A 24,963-nucleotide genomic window follows, 5' to 3' on the forward strand; every position below is an offset into this window, starting at 1 on the left:
TTTTACAAACCTGAACTGGGTGGGGTCCAGAGTTTGGAGCTTACCAATGTCTTTGTTTATAAGTTCCATGATGATACATTCCGTGGCCTTGCAGACCAGGCTCATCAGGTTAATGGGGAGGTAGTTCCTGGGGTCTGTGGTGGATCCCCCTTTGTGGAGTGGGATAACCGTCACTGTGCACCATTCAGTGGGCACAAAGCCTGAGGTGAGGCTATGATTGAACATGGTACTTAGGTGGGGTTCCAGTTCATTCAGTAGTTCATGTAGAACGCAGCCTGGGATGTTGTCAGGTCCCATGGATGCTGTGTTCTTGGCTTTGGAGAGTGTGTTTTTTTACCTGTGCAGCTTTAATTACAGGAATTTTGCATTCTTCTGGTATAGAGATGGGCTCTTTAGGGGGTGAGAGGGGTGTAAAGTTAGCACTGACCTAGCTGCCGGAATGTTGGCAATATCAATTGGTTCTGTATATTTAATGCCATTGTGCTGTAACTCAGTGCAAATCTGAGTGTTGCCATTGAGATTCTTGACAGATCTATAGAATGCTTTGTGGTTGTCTTTAGAAACAGTGCCAATTTTGTTTTCGTAACTAGCTTTGGAGGATTTTATGAGGGATCTCAGCTTCTTATTGAGGCTAACCAGGGAGTTCCTCCAATCATGGGATTTTACTCTTTTTTGCAGCAGTTTCTTTCTTCTGTTGTATAGTTTGTTTATGGCAGGGGACCACCAGATTGGCTTCCTTTTTCTGGAGGATAGCATCTTGGTTCTGTTAGGAATAGCATGATCCATGCACTCATGTAAGTGCTTATAAAGTGCATTTCTGCACGATTCAGCAGTTGTACCTCTATTGTCTGTCTGCAGGGTGTCATGAAGTTTGCCACTTCTGTCTTAAGAAGTGTGAAGTTGGCTTTGGAGAATTTTTTTACGGTGGTTTCCCTAATGGGGGGTGGGGTGGGATGTGGATGTCTAGGGTGATTAGCTTGTGGTCGGATCTGACCAATGAGGAATTGACCTCTGGTGTGGAACACCGGTCGCCCATGTTGGTAATGACCAGGTCTAGGATATTGCTGCCCCTGGAGGGGTCTGGATAAGTTTATCCAATGCGTTGGAATTTATGAATTCCACAAAACATTGAGCAAAAGAGTTGGTACACGAGTAGTTTTCCCAGTTAATGGTAGGGTAGTTGAAATCCCCCATTATTAGGCTGTTAGGTTGTACTCTAATATTTTCCAGTGTATCAAGAAATGAGGAGTGGGAATCCTGGGGCAAGGTGGGGGATCTTAGCAAGCTACAATTTGGATTGTGGTCTTGCCCAGAGTTAGTTGCACTTGGATAATCTCGGATGCATTATGCTGAGCAACTAGCCTGGAGGTGTGGATATCCTTAATGAATATGGACACGCCTCCATCTTTAGTGTCTCAGTCCAGGTTAGGTGGGCGAAAGGTGTGGTATGAAATATAGCCTGGTAATGCAGGGGTGCTCTCTGGAGCCTTGAACCAGGTCTCTGTCACTGCCCAGATGTCGATGTTCTCCATTTTAAGGAGTGCCTCAAGTGCGTGCATTTTGAGGTTTAGCCTTCTAGCATTGAGTAGCATTACCCTCAGATTTTGCTTGCTTGTACCTGTTACGGTGGTGAATTTGTCATTTGAACCTTGCCTAAAAAAGGAACTATATGGGTGGCAAGAGCCTTAGCCAGTATCCAGAATCCCAAGGGTGACAGTTGCAGGCTATCTTTAGCAAAGCATTGTGGTCTGTCGATCATGTCATCCCAGCAGACAGAGACTGGATCCCCATAAAATGACACCAGAAGCTTAGCCAATTGCTGAAGTCAATCATTTTGTCCTTGTAATGTGGTATCATTCTGGGTGATGGCAGGATGCTACTCAGGGCTAGGGTCATACCTGCTTGGGCTACAAGATCGGAGAGCTCCTCCAGGTCTCTTTTCATGTATTCCAGGGAGGTATGGCTCAGGTCATTCACACCAACATGGACAGTGACAGTCATATTTGTACTTTTTGTGGAGTGACCTGAGTGCGTGTGTTAGGTGGCGGATCCTGGCACCCAATAGGCAGCTGTCAGTAACTTTCTCCTTGTTTAGCCTAGTGAGTGGAACATCAGTGTGCCTCACTATAGAGTCACCTATGACTAGAGTGTTGGATAAGTTGTTATGCCTTAAGGGCTGTGGTTGGGCGGCACACTGAGTTTGTGGGCTATGTGTCATTTGGGTTGTGTCCATGAAAGTAAAGTAGTAAAGAACTTACATGCAGCATATATGGTCTTCTCAGAACAAACCTTCTTCAATTACTTTATGACCAAAACAAGTTTCTCAATAATACTTCTGTGATGAATCCCATTGTTAAACACACTGCTTACACTTCTGACTTCTACTCCCACTGCAGTAGTTGCACTGATAAGACAGTCCCTATCTGTACCAAATATAAGAAATTTAAAAATAACCCCCTATGGTAGAAGTATTGACAAATTCTACAACAAAAGAAAATACACCGTTTAATGCTCATAACAGACATCATTCTACTCACTGTTTGAGCACACTTAAGCAAACTAGCAAAGAGGCTTAAGGTATCATTAGGAAGCTCAAAAACACACATAAACTTAAAATAGTGCCAGAAAAAAATACAAATCTTTCTTTAATCATGTCAGAAAGTAAAGAACTAACATGCAGCAATTTTCATATGTAGCCCATGGTAATGTTGCCCACTCTAACCCAAAAGAAATAGCTAATATCCCAATTGAAAAATTTGATGAAAATATTACACCACCCACATTGTAATTTTCCAGCGACTCCACACTCCTAGCCAGTCTCTATAATTACTATAGAACAAGTCTGCTCAGCTCTCTGAAAAGCTAAGAACACCTCATCCACGGTCCCTGATACAACAGCAGGCTGCTTTATCAGCATCAGATATCATCTATCAGAAGCCCCAGTTAAGCTCTTTATAGGTTTCATAGGTACTTACTAGGCTATTGACATGTGACTTCAGAAGCCTCACCATGCATTACAATGAAGGTTTTAGCCCTTATATTTGAAGTACGAATTAAAATTCAACTCCATTAAAATAATGTTACGTTCTTTCTCTTCAGATGGTCGTGAATTATATTCTAACAGAGCCTTGAAATATGCTGCCCATGCATAGCCTAAGAGCTTGTTGTAATGCTTGTTGTACTTTGATGTAGAATTGTGATACAATGATGTAATCGAAATGAGGGATTACAAGGATCTGTCCATTAGACCGATGTATTTTTATTTACTGCTGATGTAGAACTGAAGCTTTCAGAGACTCAGACATGCAGACCCATAGTTAGATATTTCTTCAATCCTTCATTAATTCCCAATTGGGCTCCCTCCCTCAAATTTAAGTTGAGGATAAAAAAAAGAAGGAAAGAAGACAAAGATCCTTCTTTGTACTTGCTACATCTCAGTACCACGGACAGAACAATGAATGCTTCAGCCCTGACGTGAATGCAGATAGTATCAACATTCAGTGAATGCTTCAGCCCTGACGTGAACGCAGCTAGTATTGGCATTCATTTCTTAATACCTGTGCTGCATGTACCACACAAAGAGATCTAAAATATATGAGACCTGACCTAAATGCAGTACTGGCATTCAAAACCTGAATATCAGTTCTGTCGACTGTGTCTCTGACACCTTCCACTCAGGATGGCTGCACCAATTGCCCAGCACTAATTATGCCTCTTCATGTCTTTTAATAATCCCTGAGGTTTTCTCATATGAAGCATTGCATGGGAAGCCACTGGAATGCAGGAATCTATGTAACTTACTGCTCACAGAAATTTGCTTGCCATAAATGTGGAAAGAAAAGAAACTTGGATTATTCAGATAGCTTTGTCTTTAATCTTGCACTGTGGAGGAAAGCCATTCCACCAAGCCAAATACAGAGCTTCTCTAAAAGAATTTCACCACCGTTTGTAGTGACAAGTGTGACATTTTGTTGTTTATATTATACCCAGTTTATAGAAGAGGCAGTTGCATTTAAAATCTGCTGATGCAAAGCATTCTGACTTTACATCACTACTGAGAAGTCATCCAAATTAGAGAAAATGTGTATCTTTTTGTTTTCTAAAAGTATATTGGTCACTTTCTTATGCAAGTATAGATAACAAATCCATCAAGTTAGATATAATCTTCTTACAATATACGATAACACATTGTACAGCTTTGATACAAAAAATGTATTGTTTTTGTATTTTATTTTGTTGATATGAATGCCTCCCTATGAACCTATAAAAGTACTAGAAGTATGTCATTTAACTATAAATTATGTATGAACCTATAAAAGTACTAGAAGTATGTCATTTAACTATAAATTATGTTGCATCAAGCACAGTGAGCATATTAAGTATTATCTTGTTTCTTTGTAGGAGTTCCAAATGGCCATTCACAATTTCGTTTAATATAATAACAGTTAAACAAAGGCATACACTTTGTTATATTTACTGGTTGAATCATTTTCATATTATACCAGGTTTTTACAGCACATGAAGGATACTGTAGGAATAATAATATCTTCACCAAAAAGATAAGCATGGGCTACAAAGTGCAAACTTTTCTTTCAGTCCGTAATTTTTCACATTTTGTCTGCATCTTGCAGATCAACAAATATGTTTAATAACTGAAAATATTCTGAAGCAAAATATAACCTATTGCAAGTAAAACAGTCTGCTATCTTTGAGTATCCTACCTTTACATGTTCTTTCATCTGTATCAAGATGATAACCCCGGTTACATGAACAGAGTGGACCACTGGTTCTGTGGGTACAGTGGTGAGAACAGCCACCATTATTTGCTTCACAACTATTCACAATTTCCATTACAATTCCTGCAAAAAAATGAGAATAGGGAAATAAAATGAAGTTGGTTTGGTATTAATAGCAACAGATTAGCTGTTTAAGCTTACACAGAAGCAAACATTAATTCTGACCACGCACAAGTCAAAAAACTACTACTATGAAAAGCACTTTTCGGTTTCTCCCTTTCTTGTTGTCACAGATGAATTACTGTAATGTGCTATTTATTATGCTGTTACTTACTGTATATGATAATATTTGATAATAAATCTGACAGGCACATGCTATGACACTGATATACTTAGAGATCGCATGCATCCTGCATAAAGTACAGTTGTGTATGATATTACCAAAACAGTTGGTGTCCAACTTCTCGCTGTTGCAGTATTCTTTACTCTTAGGATAGCCTGCCAAAGAGAGCCAAATGTCTGAGCATTAGACCAAAGCCTTTACACCTTCCAGGTGTTTTATGTCGGACATATGTCCTAAGTGCAAGGCATAAAGTACATACGTAACATACAAGGGCCTAATCCTCAGAAATGAGGTGTGCAAGAAGAACCAGAGCAACCTCAGAAGAAAGCAACAACATGTAGATCCAGGAAAGGAAGATGAAGAATAAAAGGATGTAGGGAAGACTCCTCGGCCAGAAGGAAGGAACCATAATCTAACAGTGGGTAGAATGAAGGGACAGAATACTGCAACAGTGAGAATAGGGCATCTACTGTTATGGTAAGAGCTTACACAATTGTACTATGCCCTTCCATAGCACTGTTGCAGTATTTTTCACTCTTGGGAGAGTACAAAAGCAACTGGAAACTAAAGGAGAAGGAAGCCCCAGAACAGCCCTCCAAAAACCATGAAAGATGGCCCTGGCAAAACTGCCCCAGCTCTATAAATAACATCCACCTTGGAATGTTTGGTAAACGTGTGAACAGAAGACCAACTAGTAGCATCCAAAATGAATCTAGTATGCAGACCATTGAAAAAAGTCAGCAGAACAGGCCCTGGTAAAATGAGCACAAAGCGGAGAAGAAAGCTTCTTGCCATGAAAAGAACAAAAGGAAATGGCCTTAGAAATTCAGGAGAAGACAATTTGCTTAGACAACACCAAACAATTTCCTGATATGAAAGGAAACAAAAAGCTGTCCAGATTTTATGATATGTTCCGTCTTGCCTAGGTAATATCTGAGCTGCCTATATAAATCCAGGATGTGAAGAACCCTTTCATTAAGATTCTGTGGAGGAGATAAAAAAGAAGGAAGATGAATGGACTGGTTCAAGGACAAATCATTGACTACATTATGCATAAAGGAAGGATTGGTACGAACAAACACCCAGCCTTTGTGAAAATCCAAAAAAGTGTGGGGCTATCATGAGTCCTTGAAGTTTAGAGACCCTCTTGGCAGAAGTGAGAACCACTAACAATCCAGTTTTCCAAGTACAATGTTATAGAGAAGAAGAAAATGCAGGTCCGAAAGAGAATTGAGTCAATTTCGCAAGGAAAAAAATTAAGATCCCAAAGAGTAGCAGGAACAGGCTTTCTTGGAGGCTGAATATGAATATGACGAACACCTTTCAGAAATTGTCTGACTTCAAATCTAGAATCTAGAGGTGGATTCAGAGGCAGACAAATAGAAATGGCTGACAAATGAGCTTTAACAGATGAGTATGCCAAGCTGAGAAGAAGGAGCAGGCTGGGTGGTTCCCTGAAACACCAATTTCTGTAGAACCAAAGGAAAGTGCTAACCCTGATTTTTGAAACTTTTAGGTCATTTACCTTTAAGTGACTATTAGATTTTCCTCCAAGTAGATAACATTTGAACATCAAGACAGATAAATCATAGCTATCATAATTTCAGTCTCCAAATGTGGAGCTTTTTCTGGACCTCAGTTAAGGAATATCAGAGAGAGCTAGCCGTTCTCTGAAACAGAGAACCATAAAGGGTCTCTGTCAAGTTCATATCACACTTCTCTGAAAGTTTCTCATTCTTTGATTTACAAATCTTGACCAGTTCTGTTTCCAGAAATGAACATGCACCACAGTAGCATAGCATTTGTGAGAGAAGAGGGAAACTGCCTCAGGGTCGGTGTGATGGGGGTTGCAATTGGCCAATCCCGATTGCTCTTTAATGCATACTGGCTTTTAAAGTCAATATTGTCATACCTGAGCACTGTAGCTCTCCTTGTGTGGTCTAAACTGTAGCAGGCAGTTTCCTACAGTTTAAAAGTAAAAAAGTAAAATCTTTTTTAATTTTTTTAACTGAATCCTGAGAGCTATAGCACACTGTGCAAGTATAATTTATTTATTTTTTCAACTGAAACCTGAGAGCTGTAGCAGTCTGTGTGGAGTATAAACTGTATGTAGCAAGCAGTTTGCTACAGTTTAAAAGAAATAAAGATTTTTTTAACTAAAATGAGACAGAAAGAGGTGCAGGGCCAGGTTGCATAAATGGGACCTTATTAGTTTGGGCAAGGGTGGGGGGGTTGTCATGTATCTGGCAGTCATCTGATGGTGTGCCAATAGAAGGGATGGACTGAGTACCGTCTGTGGAAGTCAGCCAACTGGCACCCACACTAGTTCATGGTGACAGTACAAGGTGCTTTTTGAGCCAGCTATACTTCTGATGTACCCAAGCACACATAGAATAACAACATTACATTAGACTGTACACTTTCCACATGTTAACCTTTCAATGAAGCCCTAAGCAATACTAAAACTTGGATTAGGGCTCAACAGCTCTCATTCGTATTTGTTTGCTTTTTACAGTTTATGTGCTGCTTCTCTGTTTTTGGCCCATTTTTCAGTTTTTGCCATTCTCAGTGTATGCAACCACATGCCAAATACAATGTGCTGCTGTTTGTTGTTCTGAGACATTAGTAACCTCATCAGTGCATGGCATATTTCTGACTGTACAGTGCCTGGTGTCATATACTTTTCAGCATGGGTTACAGAGTTATAATGCATTCCCGCCTTCTGATTTCAAATCTAAGCTTCTTACTTTCTGTTCTTCTCTTTTTAAACATGATAAAAGTTTAAAACATCTTCAGTGTAACTATGTGCTCCAGAAGCCTTTAGGTATGCTCAAGTGAGCTCAGTCCAAAACATACAAAAATAAAAATGTCAGTTTACTAGCACACTGCTAAGTTTTACAACTGCTTTTTGTTCTTTCTCCTGTTATACCAGAGGTCAACTTGCTTGAGTCATCAGTGACATTAAGAACTGATTCATCTATCACATAATGCTTTTATCTACTTGCTACCCATTTGCAGTAACACAACCTTTAACATTAATTTCAAGTGTACAATCACAATTGTACACTTACTTTACATACCATGACATATGGTGTCTCCAGTACCATGCTCATACAATGTTTAAAATAAAATCCTTTGTAAAGTCATACTTATCCCTCTGTGACATTACTGAAGAGTTTATTAAACTTTTTCTTTAGTGGTGTCAATGGAGGCAGTACATATGGGTCCATAGACTTTAATAGTGGTGTCACAGTACATGCTAGTCCTTGAGTGATGTCAGTGAAGGATTCAGTTAAGTTATGTGGACAGACACTTAATAAAAAGTTTATGAAACTTTTGATTAAGAAACTGCCCTCGTAATTTTGTCAGACGGGGTGGAAAATACAGTACAGCCTTTAGTTACAAAGTGCCACAATGTATATTAAAAATGAAACTGTACACTTTAACTGAGGATATAGTGCATCCATTTGTAGGGAAAAAGAGAGGGAGGATGACGGAATGCAAGAGAGATAGTGAGAAACAGAGGTATCCAACATTTCCTGTACAGCACTGGAAAATGTTAACAATTTGTTTCTACTGTCTTCAATATACCGCACTGCTAGAGAATTCATATGAAATTTGGCACACTTTTTCATGTCAAAGTCCTAAGGCTCCATCTTTTACTGCGTAAAAAGGCAACCTGTAGAACTATCGGTACAAAGTTTCCCCACAGTATGAGACAGACAGTTCTGTGGTGTTCAAGGTTATGGAAGGGACTGGATATCAGGACTATGAAAAGCACATTAGTTGCCAGAGCTGATGTTACCTCAGAGAGAAAAAGGTCAAAAGTTTCATAATAGGATGTTTACTGATAAAATGGAGAATTCACCACTATCTTCTTAAAACAGATAATTAATGGTTAGACATTAAAGGTCAACGCACTAAAATAAAATGTTTAAGAGATCGTTACATACTCCTTTAAGAAAATGTGTGCCAAACTGACCCCGAGGTGTTTGTTTTATTGTTGCATTAGTAGAAATACTGGCAGAAATACTGGTATTCCATAAAACTATGTCAATAACTGAACAGTCTAGACCTGCAAAAAAACATATGACCAGTGCTAGTAACAAACAAAAGGTATCAGTTGTGGACATACTCACATGCAGTGAAAATCATTACATAGCTAGATTTTGTGCTAGTACAAGTAATACTGTTATACCTGTGAAACCCTGACCTCTGAAAAGTAAACTACAAATATTGTAAATGGGGTTGACAAATAATCTGCTGCAATAACTGAGTCTGCATTCTGTTATTTTGGCACTGCGAAATTAGTTAAGAGCAATGTCTTAATTAATGGCAGATTACTGCAAGGACTGCTTGAATCAGGCCATATGGTCACACCAATAAAGGGGTGGTATGTAAAAGGAAAACCTTTATTAATAAAGCAGTTGAAGTAGTATGCATTCATGGAGATAAGAAACAGTATTCCATTATTTAGCTTGAAATACAAACTGTATCTCATCACAGTGCTGTAGTAAATGACATAATAGCAAATACACATTTCCTCACTTTAATTTTCTAGATGCAATAGAAGGAATGTAGTCCTGGTAAATCTTCAGTGTGGGGAGGGCAAAAATTAAGTAAACAAGTCTACAAATTTACCTCTGTTGAACATGGAAAAGTGGGCTAGCAATCAACATACTCATTACAGTGCACAAGTCCAACATAATTAAGGGCATAGTGTTAGAAAACCCTAAAGGTACACATATTTTGCTAAGGCTACAAACAAAAGAATGTATATAATTTAAAGAGCTAGGTTTGCATATACCTATGACAGAACAGCATGAAGGAAGTCTCTTCTGTCCAGGTCTCCATCCAGCAGAAGGAAATTACTTACACAATAAAATATTGCAGCTTGAAAGCATTGCACAAAACTGAGCAAAGGTGACTATCAGAAATGAAGAGAAGGGATCCCACAATGAAAGCATGTATTCTAAGGAAATGAAGTTAGGAAGCATGAAAAGTACACAGCCTGAGCAGAATACTAAACTTTCTGTCAAGCTAAAACAGAATCTCAAAATATATAGAATCTAAAAGAGCAGGTGAGTGGAGAAAACTTTTACCAGCATAATGAAAAAGAAATGGACAGTATATAATCAGAAATCAAAACCCACTTCTGTCAGTGCAAGTCAGAAACATGAAATATAGGAAGATTGTTTCTTAACATGCTAACAGGCCTATTTACAATACATTAAATAGCTATTCTACCATTGTATAAATCAAATATACTAAGCATATCAAGACAGAGTGTTATTAATCAACTTAAATCTAATGACATTCTCTATAAATCTGATTTATAACCTTTGTGGCTACAATGTTTTTACAACACTGTTAACATTAGAGATTCGAGAATTCAGAATTATATAATTTTCCTGGTACGATTACTGACAAAGCCCCAAAAGCATCCCATTTGACATAAGAGTGAGTGGCTGATGGCACCTCATTCATCCCAGGAAAAAAGGAGGCTGCCTGATCCATAGTCCTGGTGACGTTTGGTGATGGTCAGGTGGATTGTATCAATACTACAGGATCAAAGTGCTGACAAGTAATGCTTCCTGACAGCTGGAACAGCTGCATGGGCGGAAACATGCATTTGATTATGGCATGGTACTGCAGTTCACGCTTTGTTGGCATGCCTAGTTCATAGGTACTTACTAGATTGTTGATATGAGATGATCTTAAATAGCCCAGCCTTGCATTCTCTTGATAGTTTTTTAGCCCTTATATTTTGTGTATCAAATAACTCAGAGATGACCTTAATAAGAATATTTGTTTATTTAACATTTGCTGACCGGGAAAGTCTGACTAGGAAAGAACCTATTTTCAGTGGAGGGCTGGAGAGAGATGCTCCAATAGCATGTCTTTTGAATGTGGGAGGAAACCAAAGTATCCAGAGGAAACCCACATGAATGCAGGGAGGACATGTAGACTCCGCACAGAAGGCATCCCAGCCGAGAATCAAACCAGAGAACCTCTTGCTGTGAGGCGACATTGTTAACCACTGCACCATTGTGCTGCGCAATATGCTTGGGTATTTACAGATTTCCCCTTTCCACGAGGAATCGTGGTCCTAAACCAGGGATGAATTTGCATTTATCCATCCACTCATCCACATCATTTGTCTACAGTAAATGAAGTACTTTGCTTTATGTGGAGTGGAGTGGAGTGAAAGACAGTTCTACTGAAGCTGTAATCTCTGTGATACAAATCTATGCCTTCAACATGTCCTATTTATTTTGCAAACAAGCTTGAGTTGGTGTTTATGATACTAATGGTGTTGAGAATCTGTAATAAGTGTGGCAGAATAAGGTCTGCATGCAAGGCAGCCTATATAATACTGGGAAGAGGGAGAAGACTTTGAGATGGTTTGCACAGTTTTTAAGATTTAGGACCTTGATGTTTTTAGTAAGAAAGCACTGTGATTACTCCAGTTGTGACAAGAGTTTGTACAGGTACATACCAAAAGATGCACTGTACTCAATGATTGGCCTAATGATCGCCAGGTTCAGTGGAACAATTATATCCCTGGATCCGGACGCAATACCTTTAAATATAAGATGCGCAATGAAACAGGACTTACTTACAACAGCAGATTTATATGATTTGGTATGGTATGGTATATGATATATGTATGACAGATTACTAAGCAACAGTTATTAGGTCTAATGGAAAAAATCCCCAGAGATCCACTGAGGATGATAGTGTAGCCAATGCCAGCATCTTCACATCGCCAACTTTGGTAGACAAATCCTCATTTCATGGGTTAGCCACAGTCTAGTATGGCAAGCTGAACACTTTGGCCAGGGAAAGAGGAGTATTTCAGTGGTGGAATATATGATCAGAGTGCCACTTTTTGAAAAACAGCATGAGAGAAAAATAAAGAATTACATAATCTGCTTGCTGTTACTTTTATATAAACTAACTATATAAATGACATGAATGCAGGCTGGGTGAAAAGCTGCACTTTGACATCAAGGTACTGGTGCTGTAATTACTTTTTTTTTTTTTTAACTATAAAAGTGTGTGTGTTCATACTTACAGGTGTAAGACTGATATTGCATTACAAAGTGTGCAAGCAGAAATTACTGCTATCGGTAAATGTTAAACCATGTATTGGCATGTATAAAAATGATATGCCACAATACATTGCTAGGTGAGCTATTAGAAGCCTGTACTATTCACATCTGCATTTGTATACCCCATTTACATTTACATGAACAGTCTTTTACATTCTGGATCTTACTTCCCTTGGCCTTCTTACACAGAATTTTCCAGTTAACATACATAAGCAAATAAATAACTCGATAAAATATCACACTATATGCACAGGAACTAAAACAGCTATGCAATACATTTCCTCGTGCATTATAGCATAGGTACTTCAACACTATAATGTTCTGCATTGTTTTGTTTATCAGTGTCATTATCCATGTAGCTTTATGTAACTTGCACTGCCTTGCTTATGTTGTACAAATTATAATCACTAGATGGCAGTAGACGGTAGTCTGAACTTCTCTCAACCTTTCCCCACAGCTCTTTTAACATTTATTATAGTGAGAATTTTGGCACTTTTACAGCTTGAATGCTGACTCTGACATGCTTCGGCTCATGATATTTGCAGCTAACAGTACTGTCTTAAACAGACAAACTTTTGGGTAACAGAATGATATTATGTCAGTACAGCAAAGGGAGGTGAAGACATGAGCTGTTAATGAAATGTGTTCCACAAGTCCATGCATGCTGTATGACCTTCCCAGTATATCATTTAAACAGACTGTGTACAGTACCTACTCCTAAAAAGTTACCAGCTCATGGTGGGCCCTTAAAATTAAATAAAAGTAAGTAAATAATCCCTAAATCCTCAGCAGCTATTATGATTATAAATGCAAATAATGAAATTTACTGTAAAAAGTTGACTTTTACTAGGCAAATACCAGCCCTGTAATGTAGTAATAAGAACTTGAAGAATAATTGCTATAAATATTGTTATAAATGTGGCATACTGTAATGAGCAGATAAAATCTCATACATAAATAATTTAAGCTGTTAAAAATTATCACCAGCCTCCTTTTGGTACAAAGGCTGTTGAATAACATTTTTAATTACTTTTTAATTGTAAACATTAACATTTTCATGATACTGTTTTTTACTTGCTAAAAAGATGTGACTTACAGGCAGAAAAACTAGTGAGTTATATAAATAATCATGAAAAAGAATGAAAAGTAACACCGCAGAGCATGCAAAATATATTGTTATGATTATTATTATTAAAATTAACTTTAACCTGGAACAGAATTTAAAGAAATCTCATTGCATAATGACTTCACTTGAAATGCAGCTACAGTTTTAAGCATTATAACAGATCAGCATTAAAAAAAATAAAAATAACTAACGCTGATTATTAATGTCCTTCTGTATTTTGTTTCATGAACACAGCATTATAAAACAAGAATACATGGTGGTGGTGGATGTGATAATACTTATCTCATATTGCTCCAGAAATGCAGAAATCACAAACAAAATTGCAAAGTTAGTACTGGGTTGAGTTTTTGTACCACCCTTAGTCCATACAGCCAACATGCAAATGTATATCATAACATCTTAACCAATGATAGTTATGTACTGTACGTATTCTATTACAGTTCATCAGAATGTACAAACAGCTTTTATACAATCAACACTAATTCTGTTGTACTGCCTACTCTGTATTTGACAACTGTACTGGGATGAAACATGTACTGCGGTGGTGGTGCTGCGGTAGCGTTGTCGCCTCACAGTAAGATGTTGTCCTGTTCGATTCTCAGCTAAAGAGTCTTCTGTGTGGAGACATGTGTGAATGAGTGTACCTTCGTTGAAGGTTGTGCATCAGAGCTGGCAACTCAGCATGTAAAAATCTGCTGCCAATCATTAGTGGACCGGAGTTCTGCTGTGGCGACCCCTAACCGGGAAAAGCCGAAAGACACAACAACAACAACTGGGATGAAACGTTTGTTGTGCTGCACTGCTTATTTATAGCCCCTGCTGATATGGGTCCTTCATGAATCAGTTTACTACCCCTACCAACAAATTTCAATAAAATAAAATCAATAAATACTGTAAATACTATATTATGTCCATTAACAGAATCAATAATATCACAAACCAAAGTATCAGCCATACTATGTCATGAGAGATTTGCATATTAAAACTTCTGCAAATGCATTCATTTGTATTTTTAATCATTCCTGCAGCTAACGGTCAGTAGATGTTTGGCATATCCAGTAAACTTACAATAACTTCATTATATTATATGGATTCTGTCTTATTATTCAGAACAATGTTAAAGTTACAGCAGTTAATCAGCTTTCTTTGTTAAAATGTTAACCACATAATTTGCTTGAAATCCTACTGTGCCATCTATTAGGATGTAACTAAATATTTATACTCACTGTACCGTATTCTTGTACCATTTTCCATCATTTTGGTGCTGCTACCATTATTTTTCAGTGCTTTTAATATACCATGTTTTTAGTGCTCTTACCACTAGGTGTCAGTACAGCCATTGTTAACCAGAAAGCAACAGCTAAGAGTTTATTGTGAAACAAAGTCCACATGCTCACTTGCTCTTCCGAAGATAACTAGTGCATAAAACCAGCAGCTATATAATAACATAAATAAACCACAATTAAAGACTTAAAGAGACATTTCTAAAATAGCTGTAGTACCTCTTTCTTCAAATGCATTGAAGACAATGTAATATATTTTAATTTATGTCCTGCTTCCATTTTTACTAAAAACTGATTGCACAAACTAGAAGTCTATCAAGAATTAAGGAGTGAATTGTTCAAATAAAAAAAAAACTAAGAAAATCCAAGTTATTAAAATTCACTTTCTTAAATATTATCACAGATCTCTGTGAAGCAGTTCCTCTTATCTCAATTAGAAATAAAATGAATACCACTTACTATGCAAGAAGCTTAAGCTAATCAGTGATATGGATACATATCGCCCCTGGCTGTTAACCCCACTCAGCATTTTTTGGCTCAGTATACATTTTTTTGTTAGTGGTCCCCTTTCACCATTCCACTGGCTTGGCACCCCAGTACTCCATATCCATGCCAGGACTACCAGCTGAACTCTACCCCCCCCCACGCCGACTTGCTTTTGTACTGCTGAGGTTGTCTGTGGATCCAAAGGGTGTCCTGAGGGCTTGATCATCTATGTATCATCAAGGGGTTTCTTTTTTCATTGTATGCCCTATCCACACTCCACCCCCTTTGTGATAACTTGGTTACAATCGAGGGGCAGGAGTGCAATGAGGAAGTTAGAACAAATCCCCTTGCCTCTGTGACAGCTCAGCCAGATCCACCCCACCACCTCTTTGGACCATGCCTCCTCCCAGCAACATCCCAAGTCTTCACCAGGGATCATCACAGAGAGACTCCCATGTTTCTGTCTCTGTCTTCCTCCCAGCACAGGAATGGGCATCCCTCCCTGACACTCCACCAGCCACTCGAGCCACTCATCTATCCCAGATCACCTGGCTCATAGTCAGGGCTTTTTCCCTCTATGCCACACCTTAGAGTATAGATGCTTATTAGAGCTCTACAGAAATAGGGTCAACATTTCAGATATTCAACATAAACAAGAGAAAATGAATATTCCTATACTGGCTTTTCACCTTTTGCCCCCAAAAAATAAATTCTGAATGAATATTCCCAGATGATCAGTCATTATTTTATGTGGCAGTATGCTAGAAAACCTGAGACATTTATTATTTTCCTTTTCAGCTGTGGATTTTTCATACATCTTATAAACAATATCCCAATGATCAAGTATTGAAATTAAGACATTTAAGTTCACACTGAATCATTACTGTACAGTTTTAGAGAGTTTCTGCTTCAGAGGGTTACCAAGCAGAAGTACAAACTGTCACTACAAGCATACAAATTATATGTTGGACCACTAGTGGACACTCTTAGGGGTGCAGACAACCTTTGCTAATCCAGACGTAAACATTCCAATGGATATGAAGGAGCTGCACAATTTTGCTAAGTTCTCAGACTATAATATAAATCATGATAATACAAGGACAGTGACAGTAAATTATACTCTCTCAAAGAAAACAAAGGATATAACTATCTTTGGTGAGATAAAATATCAACTGCTTGGGGTTATCCTAATAAGTCAAAGGTTTGGTGACCTTTGATAACATAACAAGAAAGGTAACCTTGTTTATCAGTTAGTGGAAGTTAATTCCGAATTTCAAACAGAATATAAGCGCTTAAATTGTTTTCAGTCCCATTACTAATGTATATTTAAAAATACCTAGTTCATAGTTGGAAATAGACACATAAAAGAATTCATCAATTACTTTTATACTTTTTACTGGGAGGGAAGAAATGGAGTCTGTCGTGTGATGTATTCACACTCCCACCTTGACTTGGTGAGAGTTGGAGGTATCAGATTTGAAGACACACTTCATGACATTGCTCTATAAAATAGCTTGGGAATTATGTCAGGGGCTATTGGGCAAAATAAAAAAACAGTGCTAAAGCAGTTGTTGGGTTTTTACAAAAGGTTTAAAAAAAGTAAAATACAAAAAGGGAAAGCCTTTAAGAACAAAGGTTTGGAGGTGATAAACTGACTTGAAATGGACATTTAAAGAAGCAAAAGCAGAGAACTGGATACAAGATATGTTACCACTGAAACTTTGTGAAAGGTCGATTAGATTCAGATTGCAGACAGAAAGGGCATTGGGGGGAACATTTTGTCTCGTTTTTTGAAGCAGGTCTGTGAATATGAAAAGCTACTAAAAAGGCAAGGTCACAGGAGATGTTTAGGAAGATTCAGTAGGGAGGAAGAGGAAGCAATTAAAACAAGCTCTACAATGATGACATGGTCTCAGGTTTCTAAGGCTGACATTACAGAGTGAAGCAAATGATTACAACACATAAAAGAATGGAAATGAATGTTAAATAGGGTGGTAATCAATATTTATCATTTTTCAGAGGGGGCACAGAAGAAATAACTAAAATACAGATTGGTATGAGAAAGAGAAGTGGGACATCTTATAGTAGACAAAGTATGCAGCAGATACTATTAGTGCCTAGATATGCTAACAAATATAGAAGGTGCAAGTTTTTGTATGACAATGCCTCTAATTAGTTTTACACAATCATTTTCTGATAGCAATGCTTCCTTAACTATTTTTGTACACCTTCTTGCTTAAACAGGAAGTGCCATAATGTTAATTCTGGCTGCCAGGAATGTGATTTGGGTACACTAGAGGACTGGGTCATATCTTCTGAGAATTTACCATGTTTTAAGGAATTTAAGAAAAAAAATGGAAGATTTAATGAACTGGATCTGGGGTGAGAGACTAAAGCTAACTAAAAGAATATTTGAGTCCTCTTTTAACTGGTGAGACAGCAGCAAGAACACATAAATCTCTGCTGTATACTTTTATGTTAATCTTTAAAGGGTTTCAACCAAGAGATAGAAGAAAACAAGGTAATACTCAGAGTGTGTGAGGTAAAAACTATGATGCATGAGTAGGACATTACAGAGATTGAGACAGTAGAGAAGGGATCCAGTCAAAAGATCTTAGACAAATAGGATCCTTAGGATAAAAAAAAAAAACTGGCAGGAGGTGATCATAGTAGGCTGGAATAGGAGAGTTGTCAAGGAGTAGAGGCCTTTGGAAAAAATGTTAAACCAAGGCCCCAACTGACTGAATTAGTGTTAGCTAAGGTGAATGTAAACAATCCCATGGCACATACCAAAAAAAGAGTAGAGGAAGTTACCCAGTGCGCCCTGGCCAAATTTCCCCTAGTTGTATATGTGACATCCCCTCTCTGGGCCAGTAATCAAGGAGCTTGAATCCTCACCACTGACACTGGAGAGGGACATTCAGTTGGAACAAAAATAGATATACATGGTATTTCCAGATGTAACTCTCTGCATCAAGCACAATTTCCCTTAAGAGTACACAGTGAACACCCTCAGTCCAGGGTCTGGATTTCTGTCTCTCTCTCTCTAGGGCCCCATTGAGACTCCCCACTGGCACCGCTGTAGGGTTGATTCCTCTGTCGAGTGTCCAAGCCAAGTCCTCCAGCATCATCTCTGTGAAACCAGTGTTTCATGTCCCTGCTCCACGCAGCTGACAGACACTTTTGGAGATTTGATTTATACACACACACACACACACACACACACACACACACACACACACACACACACACATACACACATACATACACACACACACATACATACACACACACACACACACCTGGGAATGGCTGGCACAGATTTACTAACTATGCCCCTTTCTGAGCGGACTATAAGGTAGTTAGGGTCTCGAATGGTAAAAATGTCCAATGCTCATATGAGCGAAACCACACAAAAACGAACTTGCAATTGTGGGGGGCTATACCCCCCACACCCCCGCTAAATATATATTCCATCTCCGAGGTCACACTACAGTGAGGAAAGGGCAAATATTCCAATCATCACTGTACGATGACCCCAAAATAACAAGTTCATTCTTCTGCATTTTTGCTCATGTGAGCGTTCAACATTTTTACCATTCTATATGGTAATACAGACCCGGTAGTTTTACTGCCACCAGGCACTCCAAAGACAGCTACTCTAAGTCTGTTACAAGGGTACTCAATTATAATGAGTGAAATTAATATTTATACAAATTATAGTGTTTGACCAATACAGTAAGGCTTTCAGGAGTGGCTACAGAGTCACCAAATAGATATGAGTACTCTCAAAGATTAAAATACTCTCTAAAGGACTAGCCACAATGAAAAGTTTAATTATATTTAATAATAAATAATAAAAGAACATGAAAATATGGAATATTTATTTACAATAAACACCACAGTTTCAATCATGGGAAATATTAAAATAACACAGATGAATAGATCCATACAGATACTGAAAACAGTACTTAACTAATCTCACTATATTTTACTGACTGATCTAAAGAATTACTATTCCCTAGTCACTTACTTGAGCAAGACAAGATGAAATAGGTGAGGGGTCCTTCTTTATCAGGTTCCAAAAACGGACTGCTCTGAGACTTTAGGCTCAACTAGAATTAAATCATCATTTTTGTGATAGATTACAGAATGGCATCACACGTCTGGTCATTTGACTTCTAGTTCCCACACTACCCCCATTACTGGAAAGTGAACCAGAATCTCACACATATAAGTTACTATACACGCAGATAGAGCCTTGCTAAGATTTGCTGCAGCTTCTTAAAGTCATGAAACAATAAAACACTTCCACTCCTTCTACAGGAGCTAATAATCCATTTTCTTGCACAGACATTTCATCTCTGGCTGCAGTCAGAACTGTAAGATACAATCGTTATGGCCCAAATTAAGTAATTTAATTTCATACTATTTTTCAGAGTTAGCTGGAGCTGAGCTTAACCTCTTCTCTTCCAGTATCCTCTGTTACAATATTAATTTCAATAGTTATTATATAATCTGGCTAAAAAGTTTATTTCTTTTTCTGTCCAGCAGGACACACTGTTGGTGCATTTTAACACAAGCAGCTTTATAAATACATGTTTCAAAGCAAGCATCTGTACAAATCAGTTTGATATACAAATGACATATAAATCTTTACAAAACTCCAGCTAGCTATATTGGCATCTGTTACACATCCATTGTCCTACTTCTCCTGGCATAGCTGGCAATACCTCACATCACCACAGTATATATACCACCTCAGGTCTTCCCTGAAAAGAGGTGGCTAACCTACTTGGAATAACCTGGTCAATAAAAGGCTAAATAAAATAAAATATATCAGAGAACAGAGGTTGTTGGATAGTTTCACTAAAGCATACCAAAATGAGATACAGGGGAAGGCCTGAATTTGAGAGACTTTTGAGATGGTATGATGCTGTGAGCTTCACAGTGATGAAGAAACAGAAGTATGGCTGGCTCCAGCAATATACAGGCTGACAGCTGTACACAATGCTTTTAAAAGAGGGTGAAGCACTAGACATCAGATTGCCAACATCAACTAGATAACAGGTAAAGTAAGGGAGAACCAGAAAAATATTTACTTATTCCTTATTGACTTTGCTAAAGATTTTGACTGTGTGGACCAGAGGAAATGGTGACAAGCTTTTAAACAAATAGGGAAACCAGCTCAGCCTACTTGTTTCTTTTGGAATCTGTAAGTAGTTTGAAATGCAATAGTTACAATCAAATATGGAGTAACTGATCGATTCAGGATAGAGAAATGGGTGGACCATGCTATATTATTATCACCATACTCAAAAACTATAACTACGCTCCCCTAACCTACCCCCATTTCTACCCACACCACTTTTATTACTTTTATAGCCAAGGAGACTATACCCCCTTCTATTTCCGTCCAATCATAACCCATCTCCCTATCCTCCTACTATCCTCCTACTTCTGTGTCACTACCCCTAAATTATTAGTCAGCATCACTGCCCACTACTACCGCTATATATACGTGTATTACTCTTGCTACCTGTCTCACTGTCTGCATCCTAAGCAACTCTTATTACTAGGACTACATTAAAACCCAGTAGAACCATCTCCACCTCAACCTATCTTTATACTAAAACCACATTTAATCTAGAAATATCACAGCCTACCTGCAAATCACTACAGCTGCTAATGCACAGAACAATGTCATTGTAAGGATTAATAATCTTATCACTCATTGTTACTGCCCACATCACCTCATACCATCATAATATTAGCCCCAACCTAAAAATACAATCACCCAGCAACCCAAACCCCCCAACATATAGCACAACAATTCTAACTGCCTCACCAGTAACCTACAAACTTCCTCACATAGAATTGGCCCCATTCAAAATCCCCTAGTACAATACAAAAAACTGTATCTCCCTAAATTATCACCTATGCATGACTAAATACTTACAAGCCATTGTCCATACTGTATCACAACTGATAATCGGTGGTGATGTCCACCGAAATCCGGGCCCCACAATTAATCCCAATACCCCCTCATACCAAACAACATTTACTATAAATTTCCATAGAAATATAGGAGACTTGCTAATTCTTAACATCAACAACAGAAGCATACTCAACAGTATAGAGGAACTACATGCCACCCTGTCTCTATACTACCCTGACATAGTTCTCCTCATAGAGACCTGGCTCAGGCCACATATTAGCGACAATGAGTTACTTCTTCCCAGCTATAATCTACACAGGAGAGACAGAACATCCAAAAGGGGTGGTGGTATCACCATACTATACAAACGCAAGCTTACTATTGACAATATGAACATAAATTCCCCCAACATTCCTAAGACAGAGAGAAAGGGTGTGGGAAACCTTGGCGTCAAAACAAAACCAACTAAAATAGGCAAAAGAACCGTGAACTAAGAAACGAGTCCAAAAAACAAATAAGAATAGACAGGAAAAGCCACTACTCCAATATCTAGCCAAAACACAAAACAAGCCCACAAAATTTTTAGGCAGCCATCAATAAAGTACTCCAACCTGGGAAAACCAGTAACCCAGCCCCAAACACTTACACCTCCACTAGCAACAATGCTACTCAATTTAACGAATACTTTACCTTCTACATTCTAAGCCTGACTAATAACTGCTCTCCCACAACATATCTAAACCCCCAAACCTCAATAACTGACCAAAACTGCTGTTCCTTTCAACCAGTTAGAACACAATATATAAATATCTGACAAAGCTAAAACCCATTACCCTTGCAGCTGATAGATGCTCAGGGGAATACCTCAAAATCACATCCAAAGTCATCTCATACCCTGTCTCCATATTAATAAACAGGTCAATCTCAGAATAACATATTCCAACCCTCTGGAAAATCTCTCATATAATACCAATACACAAAGGAGGCTATTCAACTGAACTATCAAACTACCATCCAATTGCCATACTATTCCCCCTATCAAAAATCCTTGAGAGAGGCATACATTCCAAATACTAAACTATTTACTAACTAATAATCTCCTGGCTGAAACACAACATGGATTCTGCCCCAACCACAGTGCTACGACCACCCTTACAAGCTTCACCAATACCAAAAATCAACAGTGGAACAAAGGTAATCTGGTATCTGCTGTCTTTTTTGGATGGTTCCAAAGCATTCAATACAGTCTCTCATTCTGAACTACTAACTGTACTCTTTGAACTCAAACTACACAACTCCACACTATCATGTTTCAAAGATTATCTCTCAAACTATCAACGAACCATACAATGGCAAAACTCCATATCCCTCCTTCTCCCTGTAAACTTAGGTTTTCCATGGGGATCCATCCTTGGACCCCTTCTCCTCACCATATTCACCAACAACCTCCATAAAGCCACCCTCCATGCCAATCTGCTCCAATATGCAAATGATTTTACCCTAATCTGCTCTGCCTCCTCACTCCAACTACTACAACAAATCACCAAAGAATCCTTTACAGCAATAGAAAACTGGCTGAGTCACAACCAATACTCAACCAAAAAAACAATTAATGCTATTCCACTCCTCCAAAGTTACTGACCCAATCCCATTATTTAAAATAACCTCATCCAACAATACCCCATCACACCAGTCATACAAACTAAACTACTAGGAGTAATCATAGGTCACAACATGAAATTTGACAAACATATAACTCAAACCATAAAAGTTCACAAAAAACTAGGTACCCTCTACAGATGCAAAAATGACCTAACCTCCAATAGTAAAGTTACCATTGCAAGAATCCACCTCCTCTCCACACTACTCTATGCCTCCCAGTTCTAAGCAATTTGAACAAGGGTGACCTAAACAAATTAACTCTCAGCTACAAAAAATAGCAAAATTCACCACTAACTCATCCTACATATACCACCACTGCCAACCCCTCAAATAAGTACCCTGGCTAGAATTACCAAACCTGTTAACATTTAACCAACTTACAATAGTTCACCAAATCCTCTATCATCCCAAAAAGACACCAACCCTGCAAGGTCTACTACACAACTATACCAGCAACCATCCACTAAGCATGAGCAAAGCACTGGGTGAAATTTCTAGAAGTAAATATAGTTCTGGGGACTCCCCTTACTCTAGTGCTGTTGCAGAAACGTGTAATATGCTTCCTCTAGATATTCATACAGTGGACAGCAAACATCACTTAAAGAACCTTCTTAAGTCCTACTTATCCAACTCATGGATATGTTCCTGCTGTAGCCTTGGGTAAAATCCTTACTCCCGCCTCCTCTCATCCATCTCAAAGCCACCTCATAGACATCTGCTAGCCCCTCTTATATCAGATGGAATGCACATTAACATAATTTCTTCTGGAAACATTTATATTTTCTGTGTGTGACTATTGATGCATTTATTATATATCTAGGACTACTATATGCAGAGTCTTGAGTCTTTTTTTTATTTCTTACCTTATGTATAACTTTGAACAGTTACTACTGTGTGATGCAAATGTTACTGTTTTACATGCATTTTCGTTTCTTTTTTTTCGTACTACTATGTGGAGCTTTTCTCCCTGGGCCTCCACTAAAAACAGGCAGCTCTGCCCAGTTGGACTTCTCCCGGTAAACAAATGAAAATTAAATAAATGTGTAGTATTAGGATGGTTTGGATTTTTAATGTGTGCTTATTTTAATAAGTTTATATAGAAAGTTAATTAGTGGAGTAAATTTAATTTAATTATGTCATATGACATACCGGGCCTGTACAAAATAGATTACGTTGATGGCTACTATGTCCTGAAAAAGTCTTTATTATGGACAAAAGTGCTCAATGTGGTTTATTACTTTTGGTGTTAAAGTGTGCTTTATGGAGTTGGTTCCAGGCTTTTCCTTTTTATTTACTAGTTTCATATGGTGATTTGTGAAGTTACTGCTTATTATTTTTCACCAATATGTCAGCTGAAACATCTGGTCAAGCCAACAGCAATCTGTACCTATCTTTTGAGGATTGAACTACTTCCACTGGAAACCTCTCACTTTTGTTGCAACAGTTTACTCAGTGAATTTCTGATCTTCATAGAACTGTTTTTAAAAGCCAGGATTTAGGTACGGATTACATTAATGGTGGTTTCACATGGTCTGGCATTATACCAGTTCAGCATTTGCAAAGTAACCATACCAAAAGAGCTCCTACATCCAATGACAAAGTTTTTTCAACAGTGACCAATGGGCAGTAATCAGAGCAGTATCTCAGCAGCTTAGTTGCACCCTACAAGACTGGCTGAAATCCTTGGCTGAATGTTGTTTTGGTTTAGATAATTCTATACAATCTCTCAAAAGAGTGGATTTCCAAATAAAATCATTTAACAACTTATTTAAGTATCAGAAGTTGTAACTGGAAAATAAATACCTCTGGGAATGTATTCATGTCCAAAGAGTACCAAAGGGGGCTTGCCAAGTGGAAATATCCTACAGGACTGGTAAGAGATTAAGAGCTGCATAAATAATTTCTGGATACATTTAACAGATATGGGTGTGGGTTAATGGCTCTAGTGATCAAAGACAACAGAAAAATGGAAGGGCTGCTTAGCACTATCATAAAATTAGATAAAAGCATTAATTCCAATTTGATGTTTGCCTCAAAGAGTGATGAATATTTTGGGATTTTTCAAAAAACTGACTGGGTCATTTTGGAAGCCAAGAACAAAAGGACTAAAAAATTACTGAGAGATAGCAAAGAATATGAGCTTGACAGGGCTTATTTACCACCAATATGAAGGGAAAGTGACAGTTTTGATCATTTATCTGTGAACAGTGCCAAAGACAATGTTGGTGATTCTGTTCTTAGGAGTGAAGGCAATGATTATCAAGTGGATGACCC

General features: G+C 38.1%; 1 protein-coding gene across 1 annotated transcript in view; it reads right to left on the bottom strand.

Moving 5' to 3' along the window:
* The window catches only part of LOC122801191 (multiple epidermal growth factor-like domains protein 6), a gene marked incomplete at its 5' end in the record, with an annotated part of 1,094,182 nt that overhangs the window by 758,029 nt on the left and 311,190 nt on the right, over window positions 1–24,963 (bottom strand). The window contains one exon of the mRNA XM_044070750.1: window positions 4,722–4,859. Within this exon, the coding sequence (XP_043926685.1) occupies window positions 4,722–4,859 (138 nt within the window). The remainder of the gene's footprint in view (window positions 1–4,721; window positions 4,860–24,963) is intronic.

This window comes from Protopterus annectens, chromosome 4.part1 (genome assembly GCF_019279795.1).
Source record: "Protopterus annectens isolate FY-2018-M chromosome 4.part1, PAN1.0, whole genome shotgun sequence".
NCBI lineage: Eukaryota > Metazoa > Chordata > Ceratodontiformes > Protopteridae > Protopterus > Protopterus annectens.